Below are 13,178 nucleotides of genomic sequence, written 5' to 3'. Positions count from 1 at the left end.
ACATTAGGCGCAAATGCGATGGAGAAACACGAAAATGGAAACGGAACAAATTAAGGAGCTTGGTCGTAGATGCAATAATTTTCTCTTGCAAATGATTAACATGAGGAATAAAGCTTAGCTTGGAGTCAAAAACAACTCCTAAAAATTTAATATTGGGTTCACACTTGAGACTGTAATTGTCTAGGCGTATAGTTTGCTTACGTTTGCACAACGCCGGGACTCCATTAAAGAATAAAACATAAGAACACTTTTGAGGGTTTAAGTGAACACGATACTTTTCACACCAGTTTTGGATAAATGTTAAAACATTTGAACCCAATGTTGACAACTCGCGGCTAGTCTTTCCAGGGACAAGGATAATAGTGTCATCAGCATATGCCTGAATGTGGATAGGTGAGGGGACAGGGAGATTTAAGAGGTCATAAATTTAAAATGTTCCGAAGTAGAGGTGACAGATGCTAACCTTGCGGACTACCGACAAAATAAGGCACAGAAATAGTACAAGAAGGAGATTGATAGGTAAAATATCGGTTATCTAGGAAAGAAGCCAAGAGGGAATATAAATTTTCTGGACAGCGATGTTGCCTTAAAAAATTTAAACCCAAAGGGTGCCAAACACTATCAAATGCACCTCTGAAGTCTAGAGAAATGAGAACCACAGGAAGGTTTTGTTGCTGATACGTAAATAACTCCCGCAAACGATAGAGAGCCTGAACAGAACTACGGCCATGCGTGAAACCGTACTGATTTTTGTGCAGTAGCCTACCGTACAACAAACGTTCGAGCACTTTTCCGAAAGACAAATTAATGCAGATAGGTCGGTAAGAATTGGGAAGGTGCGCTGGTCTATTCGGTTTGGGAATAAAAATAATCATTCCAGCTCTCCAAGTCTGAGGAAAGTAACACAAATGCAAAGAAGAATTAAAAATCGAGGGTAAAAACAGGGGATGAGCATTAAACAAGGCGCGAACAACACGAGGAGAGATTAGATCAGGGCCAGGAGAAGACGTCACAGCGATCGAATTGATTGCAGCTTCAATTTCCGCAGCAGTGAAGGGTAAATCTTGAACTGAGCTATTGTAAGGCTGTGCTATAATGTCACGAACGTTAGTATGGTATGGAAGATCGTGGGAAAAAGTGTCTGTAGCGATGTGAGTACGAAGTAGCAACTTTACATAGTCAGGAAGCGTATCAGTATACGTGCCATCAGAGTACTGTAGAGGAGGAATTACAGAAGGGCACCTGAGCTTGCAAAAAGCATGTTTGTATGGCTTGCCAAACAGGAATTTGCGCGTAGCAGTGGAGCAGATCTCCTTTAAATAATTATCATGCGTGTTTCGAATATTAGCCCGATACGTTGCAAGAGCCCTATAATAAACTGAGCGGTGGAAAATTCTTAACTGAGGGTCTGAAATGCGCTGGAAACGGCGACGAAGAGCGCGCACACGGGACCGCTCCATGCTCAAATCAGCCGTCCACCAAATGGAACCCTCGGGAAATTTGGGTTTTACCAAACGCAAGTTTTTCTTATATAGTGTCATAAAAGTGTCGTTAAATTTAGCTAGAACCTGATCAAGAGCTGACCCTGAATGGAACTGGTGATTATAAAAATATTGAAACCAAGGCAAAGAAGTTAACTGGTAAATTAAACGACCCGAGCTGGCCCTCGGTGTTGTGCCTTGCAAAGAGTTGTAGGTTGTGTGTCGTCACAACAGGTGGACCTGCATGCTCGTGCAGGGTTGCTTCGCCATTTTCGAGAATGTTACATTTATATTGTTTGAATGCCTAATTTAAATGTTAGGGCACCGGAAGCGTTTGGGATAATTGGTCAAGCATGTTTAGATTGTGGAAGTGCTCAAAAAGTCGAGGACACAGGAAGAGACGGCCGGATACACAATGTTAGGGAAAGGTTACGCGAACTTTTTCTTAAAAAAAAAAAAACGTCAGAAATTAAGGACATCAAGAACACTGATTTAACGTCTGAACAAGCATTCCAACAACGTCTACATGTGACGTTGTTGGAATGCTTCCTTCGGTGCTGACTGGGATGGTGCCCTAGGTGTCGATAATGAGTTGGCCTAGCAGATGAATTGTCCTTCAGGTAGTAAACATAATATACCTACGCCGCGTCTGTTAATATTTAGGCCGCATGTGAGCAGAGTGCTCTTGCAAAGACCGATAGCGTGTCTCCACGGAAATGTGGATTACAGGAATTCCAAAATCGCTAAGAAACTTATAGCAGTACCTTAATAGTTTGGAGGGTGTGTTTTTATTTGTCATAATCATTGATTGGATGAGTTCTACCGTATGAGATGTGTCATGAACCAACTGGCCCGGCTAATTCCACTCTTGGACCAGTCTACATTATCCAGACGCAAACGCAAATCTTCAAGAACGCAGTGTGATTGTACTTGCGTGGGCAGTTCTCGCCTGTGCATTGTGCGGTTGTATAATTTCATGACTATCTTAGACTTTCGATAAAAAGAATTTAATAAAAAACAGACCACTCTCTAATGATTGAATGAAACGCGGTGTATGTACACAGTGTTTAAAACACAATGAAATTTTTGCTTCGAGAAGTGAGCCGTAAATAAAATTACAAGACGCACTTATTGGATGATTTGAATACTTCTCTTTAATGCTCTTTCTGCTCTTTCGGCACGAGAAAAAAAATGAAAATGGAGACTCCCGGCTCCTGCATCTTTTGGGCGGATACTGCAGCCTCAGTTCAGGACACTGTTTGCGGCTCCTGTCTTGCACACGAACCAGACGGACTAGATGCTTCTCTCGGTGGCCTCCAGCTGCCCCGGTGGGCGGTGCGCGCGCCAGCGCGGCGAGGTACTTTAGCAGCAGGTGGCCGCCTATTCGGGGCTGGCGGAGATGTGAGTCTTCTGTGGCCGTGTGGCTTTTTGTGCGGTCGTGAGCGACTTCCCCGGTGGTGGCCAAACAGGTCCTAGGTGCCTGGACGCGCAGTGAAAAAAATCGTGCGTACTGCTTGAAAAATACCTTATTTTTTGGGTATACATTTTAAAACGTTCCACTTAAGTACACTGTGCGAATGTCTGTACTCTTCTATAGACGGATACAACTCCAGAACGCCGCGGCGAATGCCCTTCCAAGCAAGCCTTCCAGCCATTAGCGTCGACCGGCCCTCGCGACATCGCGGCTAATACTCGCGTGAAATCGTAGGTCACTGGCAAGTGGCTTCGCGTAATGGGATTAGCCACGACTTCATGACAATCGGTCGAGGCCATTGGCTGGAGGGTGTTCTCTGAGGGGCGTTTGTAACCACATTCTCGACTTGCACCCTACTACAGTCAAAATTTCCAGAAACTTTCTAGCTTCCATTGGGCCGGCTGATATTTGTGCCTATACAATTCGACGCCCTGTTCACCTCGTGTTTTCCTGATAGCATGCAGCTGACAGTTCGTACACTGTAAAAGGAAATACGCCTATGTGGGGAAAAAAGGGAATAAGCTGTCTTCTAGCGCACTACAGCTTGCTCCCTTTTCACTCTTGAGTGTACCCTGTCACATTATAGCGACATTTAATAGAAAAAGAAAAGCCTTGCCTCGTCCCGTTTACTGTGGCGCTCTCAGTATTTCGTGAAACAAAAAAAAACAAAACTACTCAACGCTGTCTAGGTGCTGACTTTGTATTTCGCGTGTTCTCTGTTCTCACTACGGACTCCGTGCCTAAATGCTATAGTAGTGTCATGACAGCACATAGGAAGACCGCCTACACGTTGCAAGTTTACTGCACAGAGAATCATTCGGCAACGCACCGCGAGAAGATGGCATTAATCACTGAACTGATTCGGCGTGTACAGTTTTTCTAGCATGCTGGTTGCTTTCACAGACATTGCAGAATGGCTGAAGCCATCCTTGGATACACTGGAGAAAGCGGAGTGTTGCGAACTGGTCTGCGCTAAAAGAAGGTGACGGCTTTTCGACGCAGTGCCATAGTTTCGACAGGCACACTGTTTGACTTTAAGGCAGGTGCATTTGTGCTCGGGGAATTCGCACACTTATCCTTACTTAAACGCCATAGCAAAGAAGCTGAGGTGGCGCCAGAATTCGTTAGCTGTAAGCGTCCTTATAAGCAGAGATTACGTTGATGGCCAATATCACGCACCATGTGTTTGGGGATGGGTGTACTCGAAACATAACAGAACGATCGCATTTCCTGAAGAATTTTAAGTCTCTCATAGGAATGCCAGAAGTAAAATCGTTCTGAAAAAAAATATTGCCTGCTTCTGTAAATACTAACAGGTCATGTACGTATGAAACATTTTACTCCATGAAAATAGCGACATTGGTCGCTCTAATTAACGTAGTGTCTTGCCGTCGACCGCTCGAATTTTGAATCGGGTCCGTTAGATTGTCTGGGGGCCGTGGAAAATATGTGGTTACTCTTCGTGGATTCTTCCTTTCTTGTCGTTTTCGGCCGCTATATATTTGAGATGGCCTAGAACGTTATAGCAGCATGAAAAAGTAGTCCCGTACGTAACCGGCCATGACCGTTCAGGCTCAGCGAGAGTTCTACATGACGGTGCTCACGTTACAAGTGCGAGGTATAGTGATCTGGGCATGGCAAACAAGAGAGGATTCGCCGCCTTCTTTGTCATTGTCACCGAGTCGTTGGCAGAATGACTTAACTTTCTGGAGGACATTGATTCTCTGGCGGACGTTTAAATCAGCGCTGAAATTAGTGATAGTAAGAGTGGAGATATTAAGCACTGAGACAGACGTACAGCCGTCGTCGCTGTGGTCTTTGACTTGTCAGTTCCGACAGATACATGTTATATGTACTGTGAACTGCCTGCATGTTTTGTATGTTATCATATATCCCGAATCTGCCGCCGTGGTGGCTCAGTGGTTATGGCGCTCGGCTGCTGACCCGAAAGACACGTGTTCGATCCCGGCGGGGGCGGTCAAATTTTGATAGAGGCGATATTCTAGAGGTCCGTCTACTGTCCGATGTCAGTGCACGTTAAAGAGCCCCAGGTGGTCGAAATTTCCAGAGCCCTTCACTACGGCGTCTCTCATTGCCTGAGTTGCTTTGGGACGTTAAACCCACATAAACCATTAGCCAAACATTCCTGAATCTGTAACGCAGCGCGTTGCACGGCAAAATACAGTTTTCATTACTAAGTAACATTTTGTATGCCTGGAGCTTGTACGAAGCGACTTCGCATTAAGGATCAACACGTAATCGCGTTGCCCATCGCGATTTGCGACGAACGAAACTTACTTCTTGCGGAGCGCAAAAACTTCCATTCGGTAATTAACTTCGGAGGCTGCGGTTCTTGTTGTCGATGTGCAGGTAGATCGAGGATGGTGTGTACCGAAAGCTCGCCCCGTGTATATACGCATGTCTACGCACCGGGTGCACACTGGTTGCTTGCGGTCGCTGTCCCGTCGGGCGGCTGTGACTGTCACCCGTTGACAGCAGGGTCGGCGACGGTCTCTAGCGCGAAGAAGGCGACCGTGAGCAGGCCCGTGCCCGTGAAGTCTCCCGCGGCCGTGATGAAGGGGATGGCCGCGTTGTCCGGGTCCACGCGCCACCACCACAGCCAGTAGACCAGTGACCGCGACAGGAACAGCAGCACGGCCACCTGCCACCGGACACGGGACAGCAAACACATTCACGCACAGCCACATAGACGACCGTTCCCAAGGACTGCTGCAGGAAATTCCTCAAATGGTAGGAGAACGGACGTCTGATACATATTTAATCGTATACTATCGCAGAAAGAATCTCCAGGACAAGAAAAATGATCTAGGTGCATCTAAGTGTCATACCAATCAACCACAACTTCGTTTAGCAGTATACCGCAGATTGGAGCACAGATTAGAGCCGGATATTCACATCCATAGGATCAGTCTCGAGCCTACCACCCAATAACAGAGCTGCCGGCTTCGACTGCCACTCACGCGTCCTGCAGACACTTGGCCTGGAGGTAATTTTACAGCTCTACCTGCTACGGCGCAGTAGTGTTCTTCGCCAAAAAACGTCCGCGATCACTTGATCACACCGTACATGCAGCCGGTGTCGCGCGCCGCGCAATAACTTATGCCCTTGTCATATGCTGCGACTAGAACGAAAAATTTGGTACAATCGCGGTGGTGTCGCTTTGCAGCCTTTGCTGCCTTCAAGGCTGCCCTCTCTCCGCTAGAACATGGTACTGACGAGGCTGCATTGGAACTCGCACAGCGCATTCTTTCTTCAGCGCGATAGCGAAATAAATTTTAATCTAGGAAGAATTGATCGTTATCAACAGTAAAACCAATGACCCGTCCAGGAAGTGGAGAAAGCAAATACAAGGGGACAAAAAAGGGACAGGACATGGACACTGCATGCACCACTCAGTTCTAGGAAAGCAGCAGTTTGAGCTAGCAGGCTTTATAACATTCTGTTCAAAGTGCGTTACGACGACACTTGAAGACATTTGCTATCTTTAAAATGATATGGTTATGGTGTCTTCTGTTTGTGTCTTGTAATGACCCGCCGCGGTGGCTCAGTGGTTAGGGCGCTCGACTACTGATCCGGAGTTCCCGGGTTCGAACCCGACAGCGGCGGCTGCGTCTTTATGGAGGAAAACGCTAAGGCGCCCGTGCGCTGTGCGATGTCAGTGCGCGATAAAGATCCCGAGGTGGTAGAAATTATTCCGGAGCCCTCCACTACGGCACCTCTTTCTTCCTTTCTTCTTTCACTCCCTCCTTTATCCCTTCCCTTACGGTGCGGTTCAGGTGTCGAACGATATGTGAGACAGATATTGTCATTTCCTTTCCCCAAAAACCAATTATTATTATTATTAATGACCCAGTTGTAGCGCACTAAGTGATCAGAAAAATGAAAACGAAAATTAGTTTTTGGGGAAAGGGAATATAGCAGTATGTGTCTCATATACCGGCGGACACCTGAACCGCGCCGTAAGGGAAGGGATAAAGAAGGGAGTGAAAGAAGAAAGGAAGAACGAGGTGCCGTAGTGGAGGTCTACGGAATAATCTCTACCACCTGGGGATCTTTAACGTGCACTGACATCGCACAGCACACGGTCGTTTTAGCGTGTACTACAGATGTGTCTGCACTGCGTTTACACCTGCGACTGTACGAGTGGAAAGTCGAAGTCGGGGCTCACCTGCACGAGGGCGACGAGCACGTACAGGAATCCGAAGAGCGGCGTCACGTTGAAGGTGCCGTATCGCAGCAGGTCGGTGGCGGTGAGGAAGATCAGCTGTCCCGGGATGACCACCAGCAGCAGGATGCGCGCCACGCGGCTCACCTCGGAGCCCGCGAAGAACAGCCCCAGCGGGTTGGGGCAGCGGGACGCGTCCTCTGGCGGAAGCACGCCCCGCTCCACGCGACGGCTCAGGAACGTCGACAGGCGGCAGCAGAAGATGGCCGCCAGGTTGCCGCCCACCGCTGTGTGCCAGCGTGGCTCGGGTATATTAGAGTAGTGCGTTTAACTTTAGCGCATGCACGTTTTTCGAAAATTGCCCGGCTAACAGTTTTCACTCTATTCGCTGAATTATGCCAGATTTGTCCCCGAAAATACGCTTGTATGGAGCTTTACAGCGTGAGGTTAATGCTGACATTTTAGCGCGACAGTAGGTTGGAGGTCCTTCTAGAGTTTGAGAAATTGCTTATGCCGTTGCAGCACGACTGATGGGATTATTCCCAGCAATCAAATGTTGTGGTCAAGAATTGTAAGCGCAGTGAAAGGACGCTTATGTCTCCCGTGGATGTTTTAGGAGCCTACGCATGGAATGAATAGAGATACGAATTACATACCTACTTTACTTCACTGCGCGAAAAGAGAAAAGTAACCTTTAGGAGCAGAGGATATTGAGCCCAGACTCACAGCCTATAGCTGACAGCTTTGGATATAGTCTTGCGGCACTTCACAAACGAGTTGGTTTTAACGGCGAGAAACATAGCGGGATGACGTATTGCAGCGAAGCACCTTTCCAGTCCCACTGCAGCACTAGCGCAGCTCACGTAGTACGCAGCGACTGATTGATATCACCCGAGGGCGGATGACGGGAACAAGAGTTCGCAATAACTTACTTTCTGTTTAGCTGAACAGTATATTTTGTGGCTGCCGTGCATAAGTTGCTCCTGCAGCTAAGTGCAGTAGATAACGTAGCGAACATTAAAAGGCAGCGCTGGTGACGTTCCCGAGGCCATTCCATGTTGCCTCTAAAAGCTCTTTGAATCGGCGTGCGGTTGAGAGACTCCTTACCGTTGACGGCGGACAGGTGTAGAGCGATGCCCTCGAATCTGATCACAGAGAAGTCCAGGATGTAGCCGCCGAAACTGCGATTGGGAGCACCGGGTTCAGATTAAGAGAGAGGAAAAAAATTGGCGTACATTGGCACACGCTGGCGAGATTCGTGGGAGCCAGATGTGTGGTCAAAGGAGCACGCCGCCGTTGACGACTCGCTTTGTTTATCAGCAGTCAGCCGTTGGCAGCACAGTGCTGGTCCCGTCTACTCATTTGCGCTCTGGGCTCATTAAGAGAACCATGGAGCGCGCTGCGATATAGAGCCTTCTGTGGATGCTGACAGACCGAGAAACATTTTAATTTAAATTGTCCTCGCTTTAACACTGCCCTTTTAGGTGCCTGCAAGCACCTTTGTCATAACGCTTCCGTTTCCGGTAGTCATAGTAACACCTTGCGCGGTCATGGTTCTAACGGACGAAACTCGTCCAATGAGCGTTTAGGTATACTGCGGGAGAGTGACCTTTTTCGTACTAGACGAAACCGAGCATATCTGAGAAGGCGCGGATACCTTCCTGCCAGCCACGTAGGGGAACAATGCGCGAGGACTGGTAGACAGAAGGGATCTTACCTGGATACCAGCACGGCGGCCAGGATGGGCGGCCAGCCCACCTTGAGCACAGAGCGCGTGTTCTCGTGCCTGAAGGCCAAGAAGAACCACAGGGGCAGAAGCAGCACGCTCATCAACACCACGCCGGGGGTCATCCACGAAGAGTCTGCAGAGACAACAGAAGCAACAGCGACCGTTGGAGGTGCGGGCGTTGCATTTTGAAACGCGCATGACTTGCGCCTTCTCGTCCCTGTCCTTGTTAACGCGCTCTGTCCCGTATGGAGCCAGCAGTGCAGAATACAGGGCAGTAGATCAGGTGCGGCCATAGCGCTATTGGAGAGCACAGCACACTAACAGTGCTAGAAAATAGTGTCAAGGCGCACGGGGCCGTCTGCTGCTCTGCAATTTTGCATACTCCGGCGGTTCTGAGAAATCGTCCGAGAAACTTACTTCCATAAAAATTTATTTGAACAAGCCCAATGAAAGAAAACTTTCCGCCGTCGTAGTCGGGTCATTTTGACACGCGTCTTTCAGCCATATGAGCTCCCTAAAAGGGTTACTTGATCCACAAGAGTGGCGGATGTTCTCCCGGCCCCCTTCCAGCTGTAGGGTTCACAGCATCTGAACATCAAATCATGCATCGCACCTGAGTGGCGCCAGGTATGCGGTTTCGCCTGTCTGTAAACGCGATCATCACAATAGCATAGCTGAAATTGGTGTGTTGATGCGCGTGAAGCGGATTCCTAACTTACTACTGGCGTACAGCGCAGAGACGGTGCGTCAGCGGGCGCGAGATGAAACTGCGGCCCGGAACGAAACATGAGAAATGAGCGAAAGAGCGACTGAAGGCAGAATCCTCACTATAACGCTAGCGCACTGGAAAGACATGTTAAGGGGCTTTCTTAACCATGGAAAACGAACGGCACAGCGAAAGAGTGTTCAAGGTGAAAAACGTAGCGCAAAGAAACGAGGACACAGAAAGACGGACAACACACGGCGCTGTGTCCTCGTTTCTTTGCGCTACGTTTTTCACCTTGAAGTTATGAACCAACAAGCCCAAGCATATACCCTTCCGAAAGAGTGTGGTGGCTCTGCCCATGCGGCCAGACAGCAGCGAATCACAATGGTGGGCAATGAAAAGGGAATGCGCAGCAGGCGGGACCCTTCCGTCCACAAAGTTGACGGCGACATTGAAAATGTTGACAGGGATGATGTACGGGTTTATGGCTTGAATTTCTCCAGTTCTCCACGACGCGCATGGCTATATAAATTTTTAAAAATCATTGCAACTGCCAAACTACGTGCCACGTTTCAATGTAGGTATAGGAGCGTAGAGCAGGCAAGATCATGGAATGAGGGGCTCGTTACAATATACGTGTGAATGAAGCCAGCAGTCACTGAAACCAAGGAAAGCATAAAGGAATGTGTCTTCTTTTAAGTTGTAGTGTTTATGAATGGAATATAGTAGCGAGCTCACCTCATGGCTGAAAGAAATTTGATTTGAAAGAACAAAACTACAACTTGCCACCAGTGGGATTCGAACCCACGATCTACGCACGTCGCATACGGTGCTCCACAAACTGAGCTATAGCGGCGGCTGTTCAATCATCTACTTTCGGGGATACTTTATGTTGCGTGTAACTTAACCTTAGGGTGTTCACCAGCGCCACCCTCGTCCACAGCGGTGGATGTAGAACGTCCTGTATTACCGCTAGTGTATCGTGGAACGTGATCAAGCGGACAAGGGCAGATAAATGAGGGCTCGTTATGACATTCATTTAGGAAGCCAGTAGTCACCGATACCAAGGACGTCGTAGGGGAGTGTTTTTTTTTTAAATTTGTGCTGTTGACCAAAGGGAAAAGAGTATCGGAGTGGAACCACCTTATGACAAAGGTAATTGAGGATTACAAGTTATGCATGTTATGCAGGAGAGCTTGGACGAATTCAGAAATTAAGAATCAGCAGGCGAAAAAGGAGGTAGCCTTGTGGAATTGAGAGGCTTCTGTAGGCAGTCGGTGAAAATGCATTTTTGCACCAGTTGCAAGTACCGGCTCGCATGTGTGTCTGCAACATTTTTCATCGGCCAGCAACTGAGCGTAGAAGCTTTCGGTGGCAGCCTGCTGCGGTACCTACGCCATTTGCTCATGCGAAAGTTCACAGCACGGAAATCACTGTAAAAAATTAATGTAATCTAAACGATAATATGGTTAGAAAAATTCCTGTTGACGCTGTTTCAATGGCGTTGCTCTCAGTGATGAGACATCGTCATGAATTTTTGAAAAACAAAGCTTAGAGCGTCCGAGGAGTTTACGCACCAGTGGGGTAGATCTCAACAGTATTGTATGTTCGCATACAGGACTGCCTTGACGTGCATAAAGAATCCAATTAGCCACTATGGCGTACCGTCTTGCTTGGACCTGTCAGACATTGTCCACGTCTGAGGGAACAATACGTGCGTTCAAGTTGCCCACATTGGCTACCAGCGGAAAGAGGAAGTAGCACCGTTAGAGTAGCAAATGGCTGCACAGAAGCATGGCGGTGATGGGAGCTGCGGGCGCATGGCGCGGCCTGGCCCTCGGCCACTGCCACCGTAGAGGGGATCACCTGGTGTTCACCTTTCCAGAGAAGCAGCCGCGAGCTGATGGTTGACAGCAGTGTGAGCGTTGTGAGGTCGCCCAGGGAGGCTGCGATGGGCGCCGCCACGTTGTCCGGGTTGAGGCCGCAGCGCCGAGCCACCAACACCACTGTGGTCATGAACGCCCCTGCACCATGCGTATATGGTATCGCTTGTGAGCCACCTCCACCACGGCAGTCAGTATCATTAGAAGTGCTGCTGCGTCTAAGTGCAGGACAGATGCCTCTCTTACTGATCTCCAGCTAACCCTGTTGTGCACTACCTTCACGAATGGCTAGTCTGTTGGATTTCATCATCCCCACGGACTGCGTCGTCAACTGCTACGCTTGCATTCCCTTAGAATGCACTATTCACGGTGGCAGCGTGCTTAGCGCGTTCGAATTCCGAGCACGAGGACGCTGGTTGGAATCCTGACTGCGGGTGACGGCCACATTTTGAGAAGGAAAATGCTAAATACACCTGTGCGCTGTGCAATGTCAGCACACTTGAAGAACTACAGGTGGTCCAAATCAGTCCGCAGCCCTCCACTGCGGTATCCCTCAAAACCCACGTGTCGTTTCGGGACGTAAACCCCGCATACCATAGCATTACCCAAACCGACCATCGTTACCTGTTCCTCTCATTAGATGCCACGCTCAAGACCATTTTCTGTTCTTTAGTTCAGCTCAGATATGATTATTCTTGTTCGATCTCATCCTCACTGCACTGTTTGTGTCTTCTGTCCATATCCCCTGGACATGATATCCTGGAATCTTCAAGCCATGTCGTACTCAAAGGTCACCTAGTCTGCGAAGCCTCATTGAAACCAGGAGCAGTGAACGGTTATTTAGGTGGATTCACGCGGTTTAAAGTGAACTTTTGCTGAGACACTTCGATTGATTCGGCGCAGGACGATGATGTCGAGGTTCCCACAAAGCAATACGCGGTAGGAAACACCACTGATCCCGGAAGGAGTGATGAATCTTCACGCTTCGAGAGTTTGATGCGTTATTTTGGCGAATTATTGTTTGTTTATTTATTTGTCTACAGTTCCTAGAGGGTAACACTGCATGGGAGTGTATACAGTACAGATATAACGAAAAGTGCCAGGTTGGAAACAGTAAAAAAACTGCATACAAAAGAAGAGATCTATGCAAAAGTATATACACTAGGCAACACAGAGAATACGTACAACGTGCACATGGCGAACAGGCCGGAAAGAGAGCCACGATAAGGAAAAAGCTACGCCTATGATACACTAAAAAAAAAAACAGGCTGGCCGCACAATAGGACCAAAACTACAAAATAGACACAGAATGCAAGAAAAAAAAAGCAACTGCGCAGATAACATATGAAGCAGCAAAGCGTGTGAAATTGTAACTAGGCCTAACAGTTTACAATATCTCGCGGTAATTTGTTCCAGTTTTCTTCTCGCGCAAACGAATTCGTCAGCTAGTTCTGGAATGAGTTGAAACGTATCTTGCATTTGCAGGTTCAGAAAATGCGGATGCAAATGAGAACATACGTCACGTAATAAACGGACAAACATTGAGATTGCGGCGAATTGCGTCTGCTTAATACAGAAATCATAAATGTGTCATAAGGTGCTTTTGCGTGAGGTTTTTTTGAAGATTGGCTATAGTCCACATTGGGCTAGGAGCTCAGGAATGGTAAAATTGGCGGGTCAGCTTCCCCTGAAGATGTATTCTTCCGATCACAAACAGAA

The 13,178-nt window shown here is 48.0% G+C and overlaps 1 protein-coding gene across 7 annotated transcripts in view; it reads right to left on the bottom strand.

Moving 5' to 3' along the window:
* Positions 1–2,609: 2,609 nt before the first annotated feature.
* The window catches only part of LOC144099578 (solute carrier family 41 member 1-like), a 196,575-nt gene continuing 186,006 nt past the window's right edge, over positions 2,610–13,178 (bottom strand). For all 7 annotated transcript variants that reach the window (XM_077633004.1, XM_077633001.1, XM_077633002.1 and 4 more), the window contains 6 exons: positions 11,454–11,600; positions 8,859–9,003; positions 8,249–8,322; positions 7,145–7,428; positions 5,386–5,617; positions 2,610–2,961 (listed from right to left, as the gene is read on the bottom strand). In XM_077633004.1, the coding sequence (XP_077489130.1) occupies positions 5,438–5,617; positions 7,145–7,428; positions 8,249–8,322; positions 8,859–9,003; positions 11,454–11,600 (830 nt within the window). In that variant the 3' untranslated portion in view covers positions 2,610–2,961; positions 5,386–5,437. The remainder of the gene's footprint in view (positions 2,962–5,385; positions 5,618–7,144; positions 7,429–8,248; positions 8,323–8,858; positions 9,004–11,453; positions 11,601–13,178) is intronic.

Source organism: Amblyomma americanum, chromosome 7 (assembly GCF_052857255.1).
Source record: "Amblyomma americanum isolate KBUSLIRL-KWMA chromosome 7, ASM5285725v1, whole genome shotgun sequence".
Classification (NCBI taxonomy): domain Eukaryota; kingdom Metazoa; phylum Arthropoda; class Arachnida; order Ixodida; family Ixodidae; genus Amblyomma; species Amblyomma americanum.
This window is presented reverse-complemented; position numbering and strand designations above follow the sequence as displayed.